This window comes from Homalodisca vitripennis, chromosome 1 (genome assembly GCF_021130785.1).
Source record: "Homalodisca vitripennis isolate AUS2020 chromosome 1, UT_GWSS_2.1, whole genome shotgun sequence".
Classification (NCBI taxonomy): domain Eukaryota; kingdom Metazoa; phylum Arthropoda; class Insecta; order Hemiptera; family Cicadellidae; genus Homalodisca; species Homalodisca vitripennis.
In genome coordinates this window covers 104,345,488-104,360,171 of record NC_060207.1, presented here as the reverse complement: position 1 = coordinate 104,360,171, position 14,684 = coordinate 104,345,488, and the positions used below count along the sequence as shown (strand labels likewise).

The 14,684-nt window shown below is 32.8% G+C and overlaps 1 protein-coding gene across 4 annotated transcripts in view; it reads right to left on the bottom strand.

Annotated features, from left to right (window-relative positions):
- LOC124368534 (zinc finger protein 114-like) overlaps window positions 1-14,468 on the bottom strand; it is a 43,665-nt gene extending 29,197 nt beyond the window's left edge. For 2 of the 4 annotated variants that reach the window (XR_006922962.1, XM_046825778.1), the window contains exons 1-4: window positions 14,145-14,468; window positions 8,966-9,139; window positions 3,924-4,142; window positions 3,261-3,431 (exon numbers count right to left, since the gene is read on the bottom strand). Coding sequence is in view for 3 of the 4 variants with exons in the window: in XM_046825778.1 (XP_046681734.1) it covers window positions 3,261-3,431; window positions 3,924-4,142; window positions 8,966-9,139; window positions 14,145-14,285 (705 nt within the window). In the remaining variant the exon portion in view is untranslated. The remainder of the gene's footprint in view (window positions 1-3,260; window positions 3,432-3,923; window positions 4,143-8,965; window positions 9,140-14,144) is intronic. The other 2 variants (XM_046825787.1, XM_046825793.1) reach the window with 2 other exon arrangements.
- Window positions 14,469-14,684: the final 216 nt, after the last annotated feature.

Below are 14,684 nucleotides of genomic sequence, written 5' to 3'. Positions count from 1 at the left end.
ATACCCTCTACCATCCATACTCTCTATATAAGTAACTTAATTATACATATACAGGGTGTATATTATGTCTGGAAACACCCAAATATATCCTTTAATAATTTAAATATAAATTTGAAACCTCTTACAATCGTGATAGAGATTGGGCATCTACTTTTTGGAACAATGTTTTGTTATGTCACACCAACGGGGGACGTCCTGCCGAGGGTATCGTGAATATTCTTAATGGAAGCCTATACCTTGTGATACATAATTTTAAAGGTAATAGCTTACTGAATTGAATGCCACAAACCGCATCTCAAAGGAATTATTCTATCAGAAAATAGAGCATTTTTAGTATTGAAAATTTACTGATGTTCAACAATGTAATTTTAACATGGTTCTTGCCACAAAATGTGTTACACTAATTTTTTAGCATTTTTTAAATGTTCAATTAAAATAAAATAAACAATTTATTTTTAAGCTGGTTTCATTAGTACAAATTTACCAGTTTTTATTACAATGAATAAAACTTATGAGTCACTTTCTCTGATTACTTATGAATCTGTACTTGGTGTTTTCCAGTCAGCAGGAAGGTTTAAAGAGACAAAGGTCACTAGCCTATGAGAAACATTATTGTGTTATTAATCATCTGGTCTACAGGTTTCAGTTTGTTGAGCATGGAGCTTTCACTAGACAGGTCTAAGCTTGGGAATTACAAATGGACAAAGGTCATATCATTCCTGTCGAGTTAATCAGTGTCTCTGAAGCATTGCTGTCAACAAGTTATCTAATTACAGTAGTTCAGTTTTTATTTGGCATTTTAATGGAATTGTCTGAAAGAGAACGAATTACTCTGTTGATGATGCGAGGATATGGCGATCGTCAAAGATCTTATCGGGAAGTTTGTAATTTGTTTAATGACACTTTCCCAGAAAGGAATCCCATAAGTGTTTCAACAATATCAAAAACTATTGAGCGTTTTGAAATGACAGGGAGTGTACGTAATCGGCCAAAGTCGGGTAGGATACAATCTGCAACAGATGAAGAACATGCACTAGATGTTTTGCAAACATTTATTGAAGACCCACATACATCGCTCAGAAAAGCTACACAGCAACATGATATGCACCCTATGTCTGTGAGTAAGATTTTGAAAATTAATAAATACAAACCATTTAAAGTTCATTTAGTCCAACAGTTAAGTGAGGATGATTACGACAGAAGAGTTGAGTTTTGTGAACTTGTGATGCGCAAATGTGATGACAATAGAGATTTTCTGACCAACATACTATTTTCTGATGAGGCAACTTTTTTCCTAAATGGCAATGTTAACAGGCACAATTGCCGTTACTGGGCTAGTGAAAACCCACATTGGATTACTGAGTCCCATTCACAGCAACCACAAAAACTGAACGTATGGTGTGGAATTTTAGGTAACAAAATTGTTGGACCCTTTTTCATCAATGGAAATTTAAATGCCGAACTTTACTACAATATGCTCCAAAATGAAATAATCCCAGCTATTCAAATTGCATCAGGAGAATACTTTGATAATGTATGGTTTCAGCAGGATGGTGCTCCACCCCATTATGGGAGACAGGTAAGAGAGTATTTGGATTTAAGGTTTCCTCATAAATGGATTGGCCGAAGAGGAGAAATCGAATGGCCTCCAAGATCTCCGGATTTGTCACCAATCGATTATTTCCTATGGGGTCATTTAAAATCCAATGTTTATAGAAGAAAGCCTCATAATTTGGAAGACCTAAGAAACAGGATTATAGAGGAGATTGCTTTGATAACTGAAGAAATGTTAGGCAACTCTGTCGAATCATTTTACACAAGATTGGCTCATTGTCAAACCGTAGAAGGAACACAGTTCGAACAATTGCTTTGACACCAAATGCAGGTAAAACGTTTGTTGTAAGACTTTTCTAACAGCATACATTATTTTTTATTTGTAATAAGAAATCAATAACATAAGTATTTCCATAATTGTACTGTAATAAAAACTGGCAAATTTGTGCTAATAGAACCAGCTTAAAATGAAATTTTTGTTTTATTTAATTGAACATTTAAAAAAATGCTAAAAAATTAGTGTAACACATTTTGTGGCAAGAACCATGTTAAAATTACATTGTTGAACATCAGTAAATTTTCAATACTAAAAATGCTCTATTTTCTGATAGAATAATTCCTTTGAGATGCGGTTTGTGGCATTCAATTCAGTAAGCTATTACCTTTAAAATTATGTATCACAAGGTATAGGCTTCCATTAAGAATATTCACGATACCCTCGGCAGGACGTCCCCCGTTGGTGTGACATAACAAAACATTGTTCCAAAAAGTAGATGCCCAATCTCTATCACGATTGTAAGAGGTTTCAAATTTATATTTAAATTATTAAAGGATATATTTGGGTGTTTCCAGACATAATATACACCCTGTATATTGGAGATCATCTTGGAATCTAGAAACAACTTTTACTTTAAAGCTGATCATTTTATTTTTGTATTATCAATAAATCATGAATCACTTGTTTCATTAGGTTATTAATATAAAAATGTATGGGGGTCATACGAAAAGTAAGTCCCTTGTTTTATTTTATTTTTAACATCTTTCTTTAATTTTCAAAATAGTGTTATTTTTGTTTAAACATTCGTCTTAACTTTCTATGAGCTTTTGAATGCTGAAGTTATAGAAGTCTGCCGCCTTTGGGGATAATCAATCTTTAACTGCTACTTTCACGTCGTCATTAGTGTTCAAGTGCTTACTGCCGAGAAATTCCTTTGGATAGCAAAACAAGTGCAAGTCGCTCAGTGCCAAGTACAGGAGTGAGATCTGGTGTTGTCATGTGATAAGAGAATTCCAGATGTCAAAATAGGCCACAGCACTTATTCTGTATTGCACGTCGAATTTAGTCAAAGTATCGCAATAAGCGACTGCATTTACTGCTAAATAAAATATTTTGTAGAAAAATCGCAAAATATAAGCTGGTAAAAAACATTATGACCTTTGATAACATATGAGTCATTGAAACATTAACACAGTAAGCAGACTATGTAAGCCTGCTTTCTTTTTCAGTAAGACTAGTGCAGGAATACAGATTGTCTGTATTAACCTATAGCCACTGAGAACACATTTTTCCTATTTTCTGAATAAAGTTATTTCTAGGATTCAGTAAATAACAAACATTCTAGAGTTTAGATTTATAAATGTAACTATTTTTGTACTATATTTATTAACACACTCCAGCCTTCTGATCACTGCAGGTAACAACTCACAACTTCGGGTTTGTGTAAATCCTTCTGATAGTCAGTTTGAGTGCTGTCTTCAGTCTTGAGGAGGGTTATGTTTGTTGTGGTGTTAGTGGCTGCCATACTGGTGCAAGTCTGGTAGGAGTATCTCACAGCCGGAGTATCCACCACAGCCTGAGCCACGGTTGTTGGCTGCATCTACAACATTGCATTTTAACTAATAATAATGATCTCCAAACAATTTACAAAATGAAACTGACAAACAATTTGTATTGCAGCCACCTCAATTCCTGTACAATATTTTTTCAAAAGCATATGTTGTAAAGTATTAATAGCTCAAGTAAAATTAACTAGATTTATCTATTTTATAAAGCAATAGGGGGTTCAAACCACATCTGTCATATTATGATTATTCCTGTTTCTGTAGCTTCATGCTTTTAATGTTATTATAATTGCCTTTTAGGTTGGAACCTGAAAATGGTATCTCATAAATAATATATAATATAACATATAATACCGTAGTAACTTTAGTATTGCTATTTATAGTGTTGTACACAAAATTTTGCCTTTAAATTTGTATTTTTTTGCAATAAAGAGACTGAAGGGGTACTTCTTCCCCTAATATGCATTTTCAGTTCCATAATCAACTCACTGCCTAATGGTAAGAGAAGTTTAGATTCAGAGACCCACCTCAAGAGGTCCTCTATAATGAGGCAGCCTGCTGATCTCTTCTTGCTCAGGTTGGCTCACTATCTGGATTGAGGTTGCCTGTACCAGGTTGTTAAGCCCATCTACACTAACCGGTATAGAAGCTACTGGCACTGCTTGGACATGTGGCACTTTAATACTTGGTTTCTCTAGTTCCGGAGAGGTCTTCTTTTTTGGTGGGCTGTCATCTTTAACATAGACCTAACAACGAAATCACACTTTCAAAAACATAACTTAACATACTTTTGTGACATTTTTCTGCTAAACCTTATATTTACTTAGAAACTGTTTAAGAGTATAAAACAAAGAATCTGAGGTGTAATTTTTTAGAATTAGATGTTTGACTACAAGACTACAATGTTTGATTTCCTACATACATTGAAAACTAGGATTATACTACTATTACTAAGTCTTAACCCCTTAACGGTTGTAATTGAGTGAACACGTATCCAGCAGAGTACTCCCAGGTACTCATGTATTTAGATGTTCTTTATCTCAATCTGTTTTTTGTTGTCTATATTGGTCTGTCAAGCACACTCTAGGTGGAAATGTACGTACTGTGTGAATATAATGATGGAGGAGACGACCAGTGTGTGCTGCTACCTAGCAGATTTTCAAACAACTATGACAACATTACATGTGTCATTTTTATAAGCAGTTGCTAGTTACTTGAACTGCACATTGTGCTGTTTCTTTTTCATGTTTTATCTGTTTGTTTTGTTGTAACTATTCACGGCGAAAACTGGCACAGATAATAGTAAAATAAGACAGTATTTAGACAAGCCCACGTAAGTATCAGGTGATAAAAATACTTTATTCACAGAAGACAGCTCTATTGATGACCTGGTTGGCGACTTTGATGCAGACCCATTTTTCCAAATTCACAAATATCTCAAAAAATGCTTACGTTCCTACTCTAATAGGCAGTATAGTAATAAGTTATATATTAATAATATTTAACGTTTGGTTAGTAGTTTTCAAATAACATGTTAAAATATCTCCGAACAGCAAAACCACCCTGCCGTGGTGGTAATACAAGTGCTTAAAAACCCTGCTCTTAAGGGGTTAAAATAAAGCAGAACTTTGTTATGCATTTTATACCATTGTGAACTGGCAGAATTGTAATTTGTGATTCATTAAATATCTGCTAATTATGTCATCTTTCAAGTAATCTTTGTTCATATGGTAGTAAAAGTTATATCACTTTAATCAGCAAACTTCACGTTTTCTTTTTATGTACCCACTTTTATAAATATAATGTTTCTTAATGTTGTCACTGGCTACTATACAATCGTGTTGTACAAACTGTTGCTATTTGAGTCAGCTCCATTCTGTTCTGTTTAGTTTTACATTGTTTTCATTGTTCATTATAAGTAGGTAGACATTTTCCTAATCAGCATCAAAACCCAGATATTTTTATATTTTGAGTTTTTAAATTGAAGGGTTTAGTGATTTCTATCTGTAGAACATAAAACTGTTTAGAAAAAATAAAAGTTTCAACTTCAGAGAACCACTCCATGAACGTAAAGGTAAACACAATTTTTATTTCTTGTATATTGTACTGTATTTTACTCTAAATAAAATTATATATAACATTTTATGTTTTGTTTATGACAATGACAAAAGGCAAAAGAAGATGCCAAAAATTATGATGATAATATTGTGGAAAATGCTATTTTTCGATAATAAATTCATTTTAAGTTTTTTCTTTCTTCGGTTTCTTTAACAATGTCATGTAAATCCTGAATTTTTTATGACAGATCAGCTACAATCTCATTTAATCCAACTTAACAAGTTTCTACTATTTGTCAGTTCCTTACTCAGTTCAAGTTCCTTACTCAGATCATGATGGGATACTTGTTTAATGCATGTCAAAAAGACGGATTTGTTGACTCAAGGGGTACCTCTCAACATATAAATAGTATTCAAAGCATGGTACTACCTAAAAAGAATATTAAACCTCTCTCTTTACTTCTGGAGTCTTATGATTGGCCGTCCTTGTTAAGTGAATATACTAAGCAAAGTTCTGCAACACTATTTACTAAAAATTTTTGATGTTATACTGAATAGTATTAATCATTACAAAGTTGTTAAAAGGGTAAATAGAAAAAGAACAGAGCATAAAAACAAATACAAACAGGATTGGTATACAACTGAATTAGCTATCATGAAGGAAAGGCTACTGTTCTTGGACAGATTAAGAAAATGTAACAGGGATAATATACATCTAAATATGGGGTTTTATGAGTTGAAGTGTAAATACAGGTGTTCTATAAATGAGGCAAAACATGCTAAAAATGTTGAGTACATTCAAAATAGTAAAAATAAATGTAAAGCTGCCTGGGATGTAATTAAATATAATACAGCAAACAGCAAACAAAATATTTGTAATATTGAGCCTGATGTGTTTAATGATTTTTTTCTCGAATCTGTAAAAGAAATTAAAAAATAAGGTTTGTTAATTCCAGTTTTTACATTTGTTGAACTTATGGAATCAATCTCTAATGATAGCTTAGTACATTTTAAATGGAAAATTGTTACTTCAAATGATGTTTTGGGATGCTGTCAGGGGAATGAGCAATTCTGATAGTCAAGACATATATAGTATGTCCTAACAATTTGTTAAAAAGTATTATTGGTAGTGTGGCTGAACCTCTGGCAGTGTCTATTAATCATCTGCTTCATGACGGTATTTTTCCCTGAGCAACTCAAGATTTCACGAGTATGATCCAATTTTTAAAAGGGGTCCTAAGGACCAACCTCAAAGCTACCGCCCAATTTCTGTAATTCCTGTATTGGGTAAGCTAATTGAATCATTGGTTTTGTAAGCAAATTACTACTTTCTGGGAAAGTAATAACCTTCTGGAACCTTCACAATTTGGGTTTTAGAAAGGAAAAAATCAACTTTTAATGCTCTAGATCAATTAGTTTAGACAAATTCACTCAGCTTTCGAGAGCAAGGGCTTTGCTCGGGCTACTTTTTGTGACTTGAGCAGGGCCTTTGATTGTGTTGATAGTAAAATTCTTATATCTAAACTAAAACATTACGGATTTTCTGGGCCTAATCTAAATTTTTTTTGAATCATATATTAACAATCGCAAGCAAACTGGTCTTTAAATAATGGTAAGTGGGTCTAAAGAAGCCCTCGTGGGAGTGGGGAGTTCCACAGGGCTCCGTCCTAGGTCCCCCCCACTCTTTTTAATCTATATAAATGATTTACCATTATCTCTTAACTCGAAAACCATATTATATGCAGATGATAACTACACTTTTTAATGTCAGTCAAAGTGTACATGATCTGGAGCTGTTGGCAAATGATACATTAAAAAAATGCATCAAACTGGTTTCATGCTAATGGGTTTTTGCTAAATAAAGACAAAACAACAAAAATGTTTGTTTACTCTTAGGCATATTGCTGGGTCATTGGACGAAAGCTATTCAGACTCAGTTAAATTCTTGGGTATCAACCTTGATAGAAATTTGACATGGGCAACACATATTGATTATCTAAATAAAAGACTCTCACGAGTCATTTATCTTCTGAGTAGACTGAATGATATTGTACCACTAAATTCTATAAGAGCCGCATTACTTTGCCTTTTTCCAATCTGTTTTTTAGATATGGATTAGTCCTATATGGTAATTGCAACCAGAATTTCCGAAATACTAGTATTACAAAAAAAGGCAATTAGGGCTCTAAAAAAGTGTGATACCAGAGAGCATTGCAAACCCCATTTCATAAATTTTCGTTTTCAGACGGTTCTAAATTTGTATATATATGACTCGGTGGTTTACATCCATAAAAATCCAAATTTGTTAAATTTTAAACATAAAATTCATGACCACAACACGCGTAATCGAAACAATGCTGAAATTGGACATTTTCGATTAAGCAAAACCCTCACCAGTCATGTTGTAGTATCTTTGAAAATTTATAACTTTCTGGAGAAAAAATATTGCTCATATCCCTTTGATATCTTTAAGAATAAGTTATATTCCTGGTTGTTGGAGAATCCGTTTTACAGTCTAGATGAATTCTTCAACACCAAAAGTATTGATTTTTAATGTGTTTGTTACTGTTACTGACAATTTGTACTGTCATTTTTTGTGATTTTTTATTTATTTTATTTAATTTACTTGTAAGACTTTATTGACTATTGTATTGACTTGGTTAACAATAAGCAATATACTATGACTTTGTCAATGATGTAATACATTTTCATGACAAATAAAATTATTATTATTATTATTATTATTATTATTATCAATAAGAGTGAGACATTGATGTGGACCAGTTTTATTGATTGGTTACTACTGCTATACTTGATATTACTGAATTTTGTTTACTTGAAATAAGGCATATTTTTAGTTTAAACGTTTTGAATGATTTGGGTTTTAGAGTTTTATTTAGTTATTGAAAGAACTCATTTTAATTTTTCGGAATTCTGGTTACACAGGTACAAGACTTATGATTTTTTTATCTAATGATATGTATATTGTATACCATACTAAAGATAGAATATTGATAGTGAGAAGATAAAAATTAGGATTCAGAAAAATTAAGTAGTTATTGGGAAAGTATATTTATTTTAGAAGTGTAAATAAATTAGGTAAAATGTTTTCAAAAATGTTTTATTATTTTATTAAAAAAAAAAACTACAGTTAACTCTATCTGTTTCAAAGACAAAAATAGTATCAGTAATGTATATTCCAAAGATGTATGAAAATCACTAATAGAGAGTCCTTTTTATCACCAAAACAGATAGTATTACACAATGCCAATTACTACAATGGCTTGACAGTAACTGACTGGGTTTAGCATTGCTTAAAAGGCTACTACAGAGATATGACATATTTTAACATAATGAACTCATGAAATCCAGCAACATTTAACTTAACTCAAGTTGAATACTATTCATCTGTTTCAATCAGTATACATCTAATTTTAGAACACTCTAAAAACACAATGTATACAATGCTACATTGGATGAATATGATTAAATTGTATACTTTATTAACTTACAAAGGAACGAACCTTTCCCTCCCGGATGAAGTCTTCGGAATATCGTAAGGACGTAAAATAACTTTCTAGCATTGCCTCTGCATTAACACATGAGGCACGGAAGTCACAGAAACTTTCCAGCTTATCAACACACTGGTTACAAATTATTTTTGGAAGTGAATCGTCTTCACAAACCTAAAAATGCAACATACATAAAATTCAAAAGTTATTTACCACTCATACATTCGTCTTTTCAGAAAAAAGCTATAATTCACATGAAATATTTCAATCTACATATAATAAGTAATTAATAATCTAAAGTGAAATTCAAAAACAACTTAAACTTAAAACATTAACGGTGATGTTATTTTAACAGATAAAATAATAACTAAGAAGCTCCACTTGGTGAAGCACCCTCTGAAACATTCAAGTAAATCAGGTGCATGCAATGAACCACAGGATCTAGTGCTAACCAATGGGATCCTACAGATCAACCGTTTGCAAAAAAACCTGCGTAGAACCAAAAATCTGAGCAGCCACACGCAGGGACAAGCATCTCCTCTGTTTTATCAGCAGTGTGAGTCGTGTCTCGCTTGAACCATTTTGTTTACGATGTAGCTACTTACCTATTCTATAAGTATATTGTATTTTTGTGTGTTCAAGAGTAAAATATTAATTGAACAGACTAATGTAGCCATAGATGTATCCAGAGAGCTTGCGTTTTGGTGCGAAGTTAGCCTGTAGCAGTGGCCAGTTCAGGGGTAGAGCAAGCAGGCGAGTGCCGAGCAGTGGTGGGAATAGTTGGAGAGTGCGGCGTCACAGCGGCGGAGGGGTATTTACCCCACCCTGTGTGAACTAAACTCGCCCAGTGTCTTTTTGTAAGCGATGTACCTATAATGTAATGAGAGATCTTACTTTGTTGTTGCTTGTCTATTTTATCTTGCTGACTTACTAGGTAATATGAATAAAAATTGCACTTGTTTAAAATTTGTGCGGGAAATGAACTTCAATTACACTCAAGAAAATAGAAACAAAATATAATATTTAGAAAAAAATAAGAGAAAATCTATATTATCAGAAAAACGTTTCAGAGATGCTATTTCACCTCACTCATGTTTCAGAGATGAGTAGGTTCTAAAGGATAGAATAATTTAACATATGTTCTAAATTGATAACACACTAACAAAATAATACTATTAAACTAAATGACCTATAAGTTACATGTGTACTGTTATCAGCACCCTGAGCCCAGCATTCTGTGGTCAATACAGCTTCAACTACAGCACCATTTCTAGTGCCTTGTGGATAGTCATCATGTTACTTACTTACCTCCACATATAAACCAGGCTCTTAATAATGATTATGCATGCTGTCTTAGCCATTTTACAGGATTTTTATTAAATTATTGGAAAAAGTGTGTTATTGTATTTTAGCAACGAGTATAAATTAAAAGGGAGAAAAAGCTAAAACAAACAATATCAATGTTATTTACTTTTATTGTACTAAATTCAAAACTTGAGTCAGTTAAATGTCTATAAAATACTACGGAAAAAATTGCAATATAATGCAAAAGTACATTTAAACATTTTTTCTTGATTCTTGTGAGTTAAACATAACAAATTCTTTATCAAAATAAAGCGAAGAATGTTTATGAATCTATGTTTAAGTAGATATGAATATGGGGATTCTAGCGCACTTTAGGGGTTAACAGTTATTCCATTTGTATTTCTGTCTAATGTACAATAAATCAATCTAAAAGAAAAGTAAATCTCTTGTGCAAAATTGTATCTAATGTGCCATATATCAATCTAAAGATTAAAACAGAAAATCTCTAGTCCAAAGCTGTATGTTTCTACAAAGTTTAATAAATGAAATCAAATGATAAATCCGTTGTAAATTCATGAAAATCTTTATTCTACAAAGTTAATTGTAGCACAATCATTATTTTTAATCTTTAAGCAGATTATACATTGATTCCAAACAGATTTTACATTTGCAATGAGTGACATAGATTTGAATTTGGCACATAATTTATCAATAGCCATAAACAAGATAGCTAGCTGGACCGACTAATTAGTTATAACTTTAACAATGGGAGCCTCCTACTATATGGAATACTTCAGAACAGGTTCTGGTAGGCATATTCCTGCCAACAATAGACAAGCTGCCAGGGCGGATGTTGTGTTGGAGTCGTTGTGTGGCTATCGTGTAGAGTAGGACGGGTAGCAGTATAGATCATCTAGGCCCAAGTTTTATAGTTAAGGAACGTTCGAAATTGTGTCTAAATTGTTAGTATATACTATTCTCATCAAAACTGGTTAGGTTTGGATAGACGAAATCTACTAATAATGTCATGTAATACGATTTTTATAATTCGTTTTAATCCTTGGATACTTAAATGAATGCAGTTTTATAAACTGTATGCTTCCATTAAACTGGGGGGAAAGTTTCAAACCAAACTCTTTATTAATACTTGAAATATGATAACTTTTGTATATATTACTCATTTCCTCCAAGCAATTCTTTGGAAGCAAAATACCGTAATATATTGAAAAAAAAATTCTATTAAAAAAAGGAATGACAACACAACAATTACAGGTACTTTGGGATTATACCGACCACACCCAGACATGAATCGTTATTTCACATTTCGTTTCTACTGATTACTAGATTAGCGTAGAACAATATTTCGTCAATATAAAACAGGAATTGTCTTATCGCAAACCCCTCCCCATCCTCAGACAGAGGTTAAAGTCGAGCGTCTAGTAGATAACGTGATTGCAGAGTCTCGCCGCCCGTTCAGCTGGTGCATCGCTTTGTTGTACTTCCGTGTTTTACCTCTACATTTCTCCAAACACAAAAATTCAACAAAAACAAACATTTACCAAACTAAACTCTTTATTTAAAAAAACACTCAAAACTTGTTTTTATTCTTGATCACATTCCGCCACCCAAAATGCGAGTGCCTCCGGCCATCAGCGCGGGCTTCGGCAGCACCTTCGGTGCTGCCCCGCGCTGATGTCGACGAAAGAAAAACATCCCTCGAGATAGTACCTATCAGTAAAATATCAAATTCTAGAGGGGCTAATCAGAAATATAAATTGAATTGTAATGGAAAGGTAATTATGTACCGTGCAAATCACGTGATGCCGCGCGGCCTGCCGTAATCAGGATTCTCGAGAAAGATAAGATAACAGCGACAACAATACCGATCACAATACCTGGAAATGCTTGTAAGTTTGTAATTTTGTAATTGAAGAGTTGTTTTTTCGTTCTATCATGTTTGTTTCTATAAATTTATATTTTTGTGTTCTTCATACTGGTGTGGTCGGTATAATCCCAAAGTACCCAATTACACTTAAAATGTAAAAAGTAAAGAATGTCTTATTTTACCAAGCGAAGTTAGGGCTAAGAAGCCCTCTCAAACACTTAACCTGGGAAAAATGTCTTCTTAGAGCATACGTATAAGCAAATGTACAAAGTTTCATGGAAATGGTGGGTGATATTTCATTAAAATATTGTGTGATCTTATATGGAATGACCCAAACATAAACAATATTTGCATGCAATAATATCATTTCTAACAATTAGTAACTACATAATAATATACATATCATAATTGAAAAGAAAACAAGGACAAAATAGACTGTAAACAGCGACATTCACACATTTGTATCTGAGTAACAACAAACAATGCAATTTTTCGCTGGAAACAACAGCTGATGAAAATTATGTAATTTATTAATGTTTAGTACAGAGTACGGGAAATCGAAAAACACTAACTAAAGAAGAACTCATGGGCTTTTGAACGTTATAGGTTATAATTCGATTTGATCAGTATTAAGTTAGCATCTGCAAAATGAGTTTAAAAACATTAATTTTTATCATCAAAATTTTTGATTATGATGTTTAGTGAAAGTTGTCAAAAATATTGGGCTACAATATAATCGGTATAAACAATCGGTATAAGCAATATAAACGATTATCATTTTTTAATATCGATACTATCGAATACGACATTAACAGTTGTTGTTATTTCGTTTGTGTGGGAGAAGGCTAGTGAAAACGACAACAATGGCGATGAATGTGCAGATGTTGCACGTGGGCTTCAGTTGATTTTAAACAATTACAACATTTTGAACTTTTTTGACTATTTTTACAAATTTGTCTGTCGCAACGAAACATCAAAGTCTCCCGGTTTAAAAACAATACGCAACCGCACGACGAACAAATACACTCATAATAATTCCATGTTCTATTAAAAAGTAAATAATCTCGTTACGATCGAAACGTAAACTCTAAACATGCCCGACAAATCACTCCAACACACCAATTCATTACGATGGGTCGAACTAGTGGATGGTTGATCCATGATCGTCACACACTCACTCAATCCAAACTACAGTACACGATATCTAGTGAAGCACTGACTTCTGCCCTGGAGCATTCAGATAACAGATATTCCTACACTAACAGTCCCAGCCGCAGATAATATTTAGATATCCAGACACAGCACACTTAAACAGAACATTAAAACATTAAGAACTGAACTATTTATGTATATACCTCCTAAAACCATGTTATTTGTCATTTGCATCCCCTAAAACCATATTTTTTGATCAGGAGGATGAGCAGAATATGTTGATAGTACGTCAAATTCATGATTTGCCAAGTTGGCCTTTAACCTTAGGACTATAGATAGGCTACTTTTATATCAATTGATAGTCTAGGATTCGAGATGTGAAATTAGGTATCGATGATTATATTCTTCGATATAAAACCGATTATTGTAAACTACACTCCTTGTCACTCATAAAGCATGTGTGTCATTCAAATAATCAACAAGCAAAGTTTATATTTGTTATAAAAATTTATTAAAAACAGATCAAAAATTCACAAATTAAGCATTGTCACTACCAGTGTTAAAGACCTAGGCTACAAAGGTAAATCATAACTAATAACAACTAAGCTAAATTTTAAATGAACATATCCAGTTTAGTTGTAAATTGTGTTGTCTATGTATAAAAATACAAGCTATAGTTTGTCAACTTGGAACTATTCCAAGTAACTCCATGATAAGTAGCTAAATTCTACCTATCAAACTGTAGGGTATCCAATAGTAGGCATTAAGTAAAATTTATGTTTTAACTTAGCAAGAGTAGCAGAAATTGATAAGTTAGCAAGGGTAGCTAAAACGAACCTGAAGAGGTAGGCACAGTTGGATTTTTGATGGAAGTTGCCTCCTTCTTCCTTCTTCCCTAAAAATATGCATTTTTGTACCTTCACTAGCTGTACATAGGCGGCAAAGTTCATAGTAATTAACTCTCCTGTATCCTGACATATTACAGTAATTATATTTATTCAAAGTTCCGCAAGCAACATAATGTTTCTAAATTGTTATAATTTCACGTGTATTCACAATGATTGTGTTTACACGTCCATTTTTACCATCCTACAACAAAATAGTAAACAACACCACAGCACAACTTAAGACAATCCCAACGCTTCCATTTTTCCAAACTCCAAATTCCACCAAATCAAATCCAAATCCACAAAGGCGTTGAGAATAAAACGATTCCGATCCAACCAAATGAGGCTATTTTTTTCTTATGGTTGTTACATTTACTTACATATCTTGCTAGTTACATTATCACTTTGTTTCTATTTGTTTCTTATTACACATCAAAATTGTTTTATTGTTACTCATTTTAATATTTAATTATTTATTATAGTCTTTGAC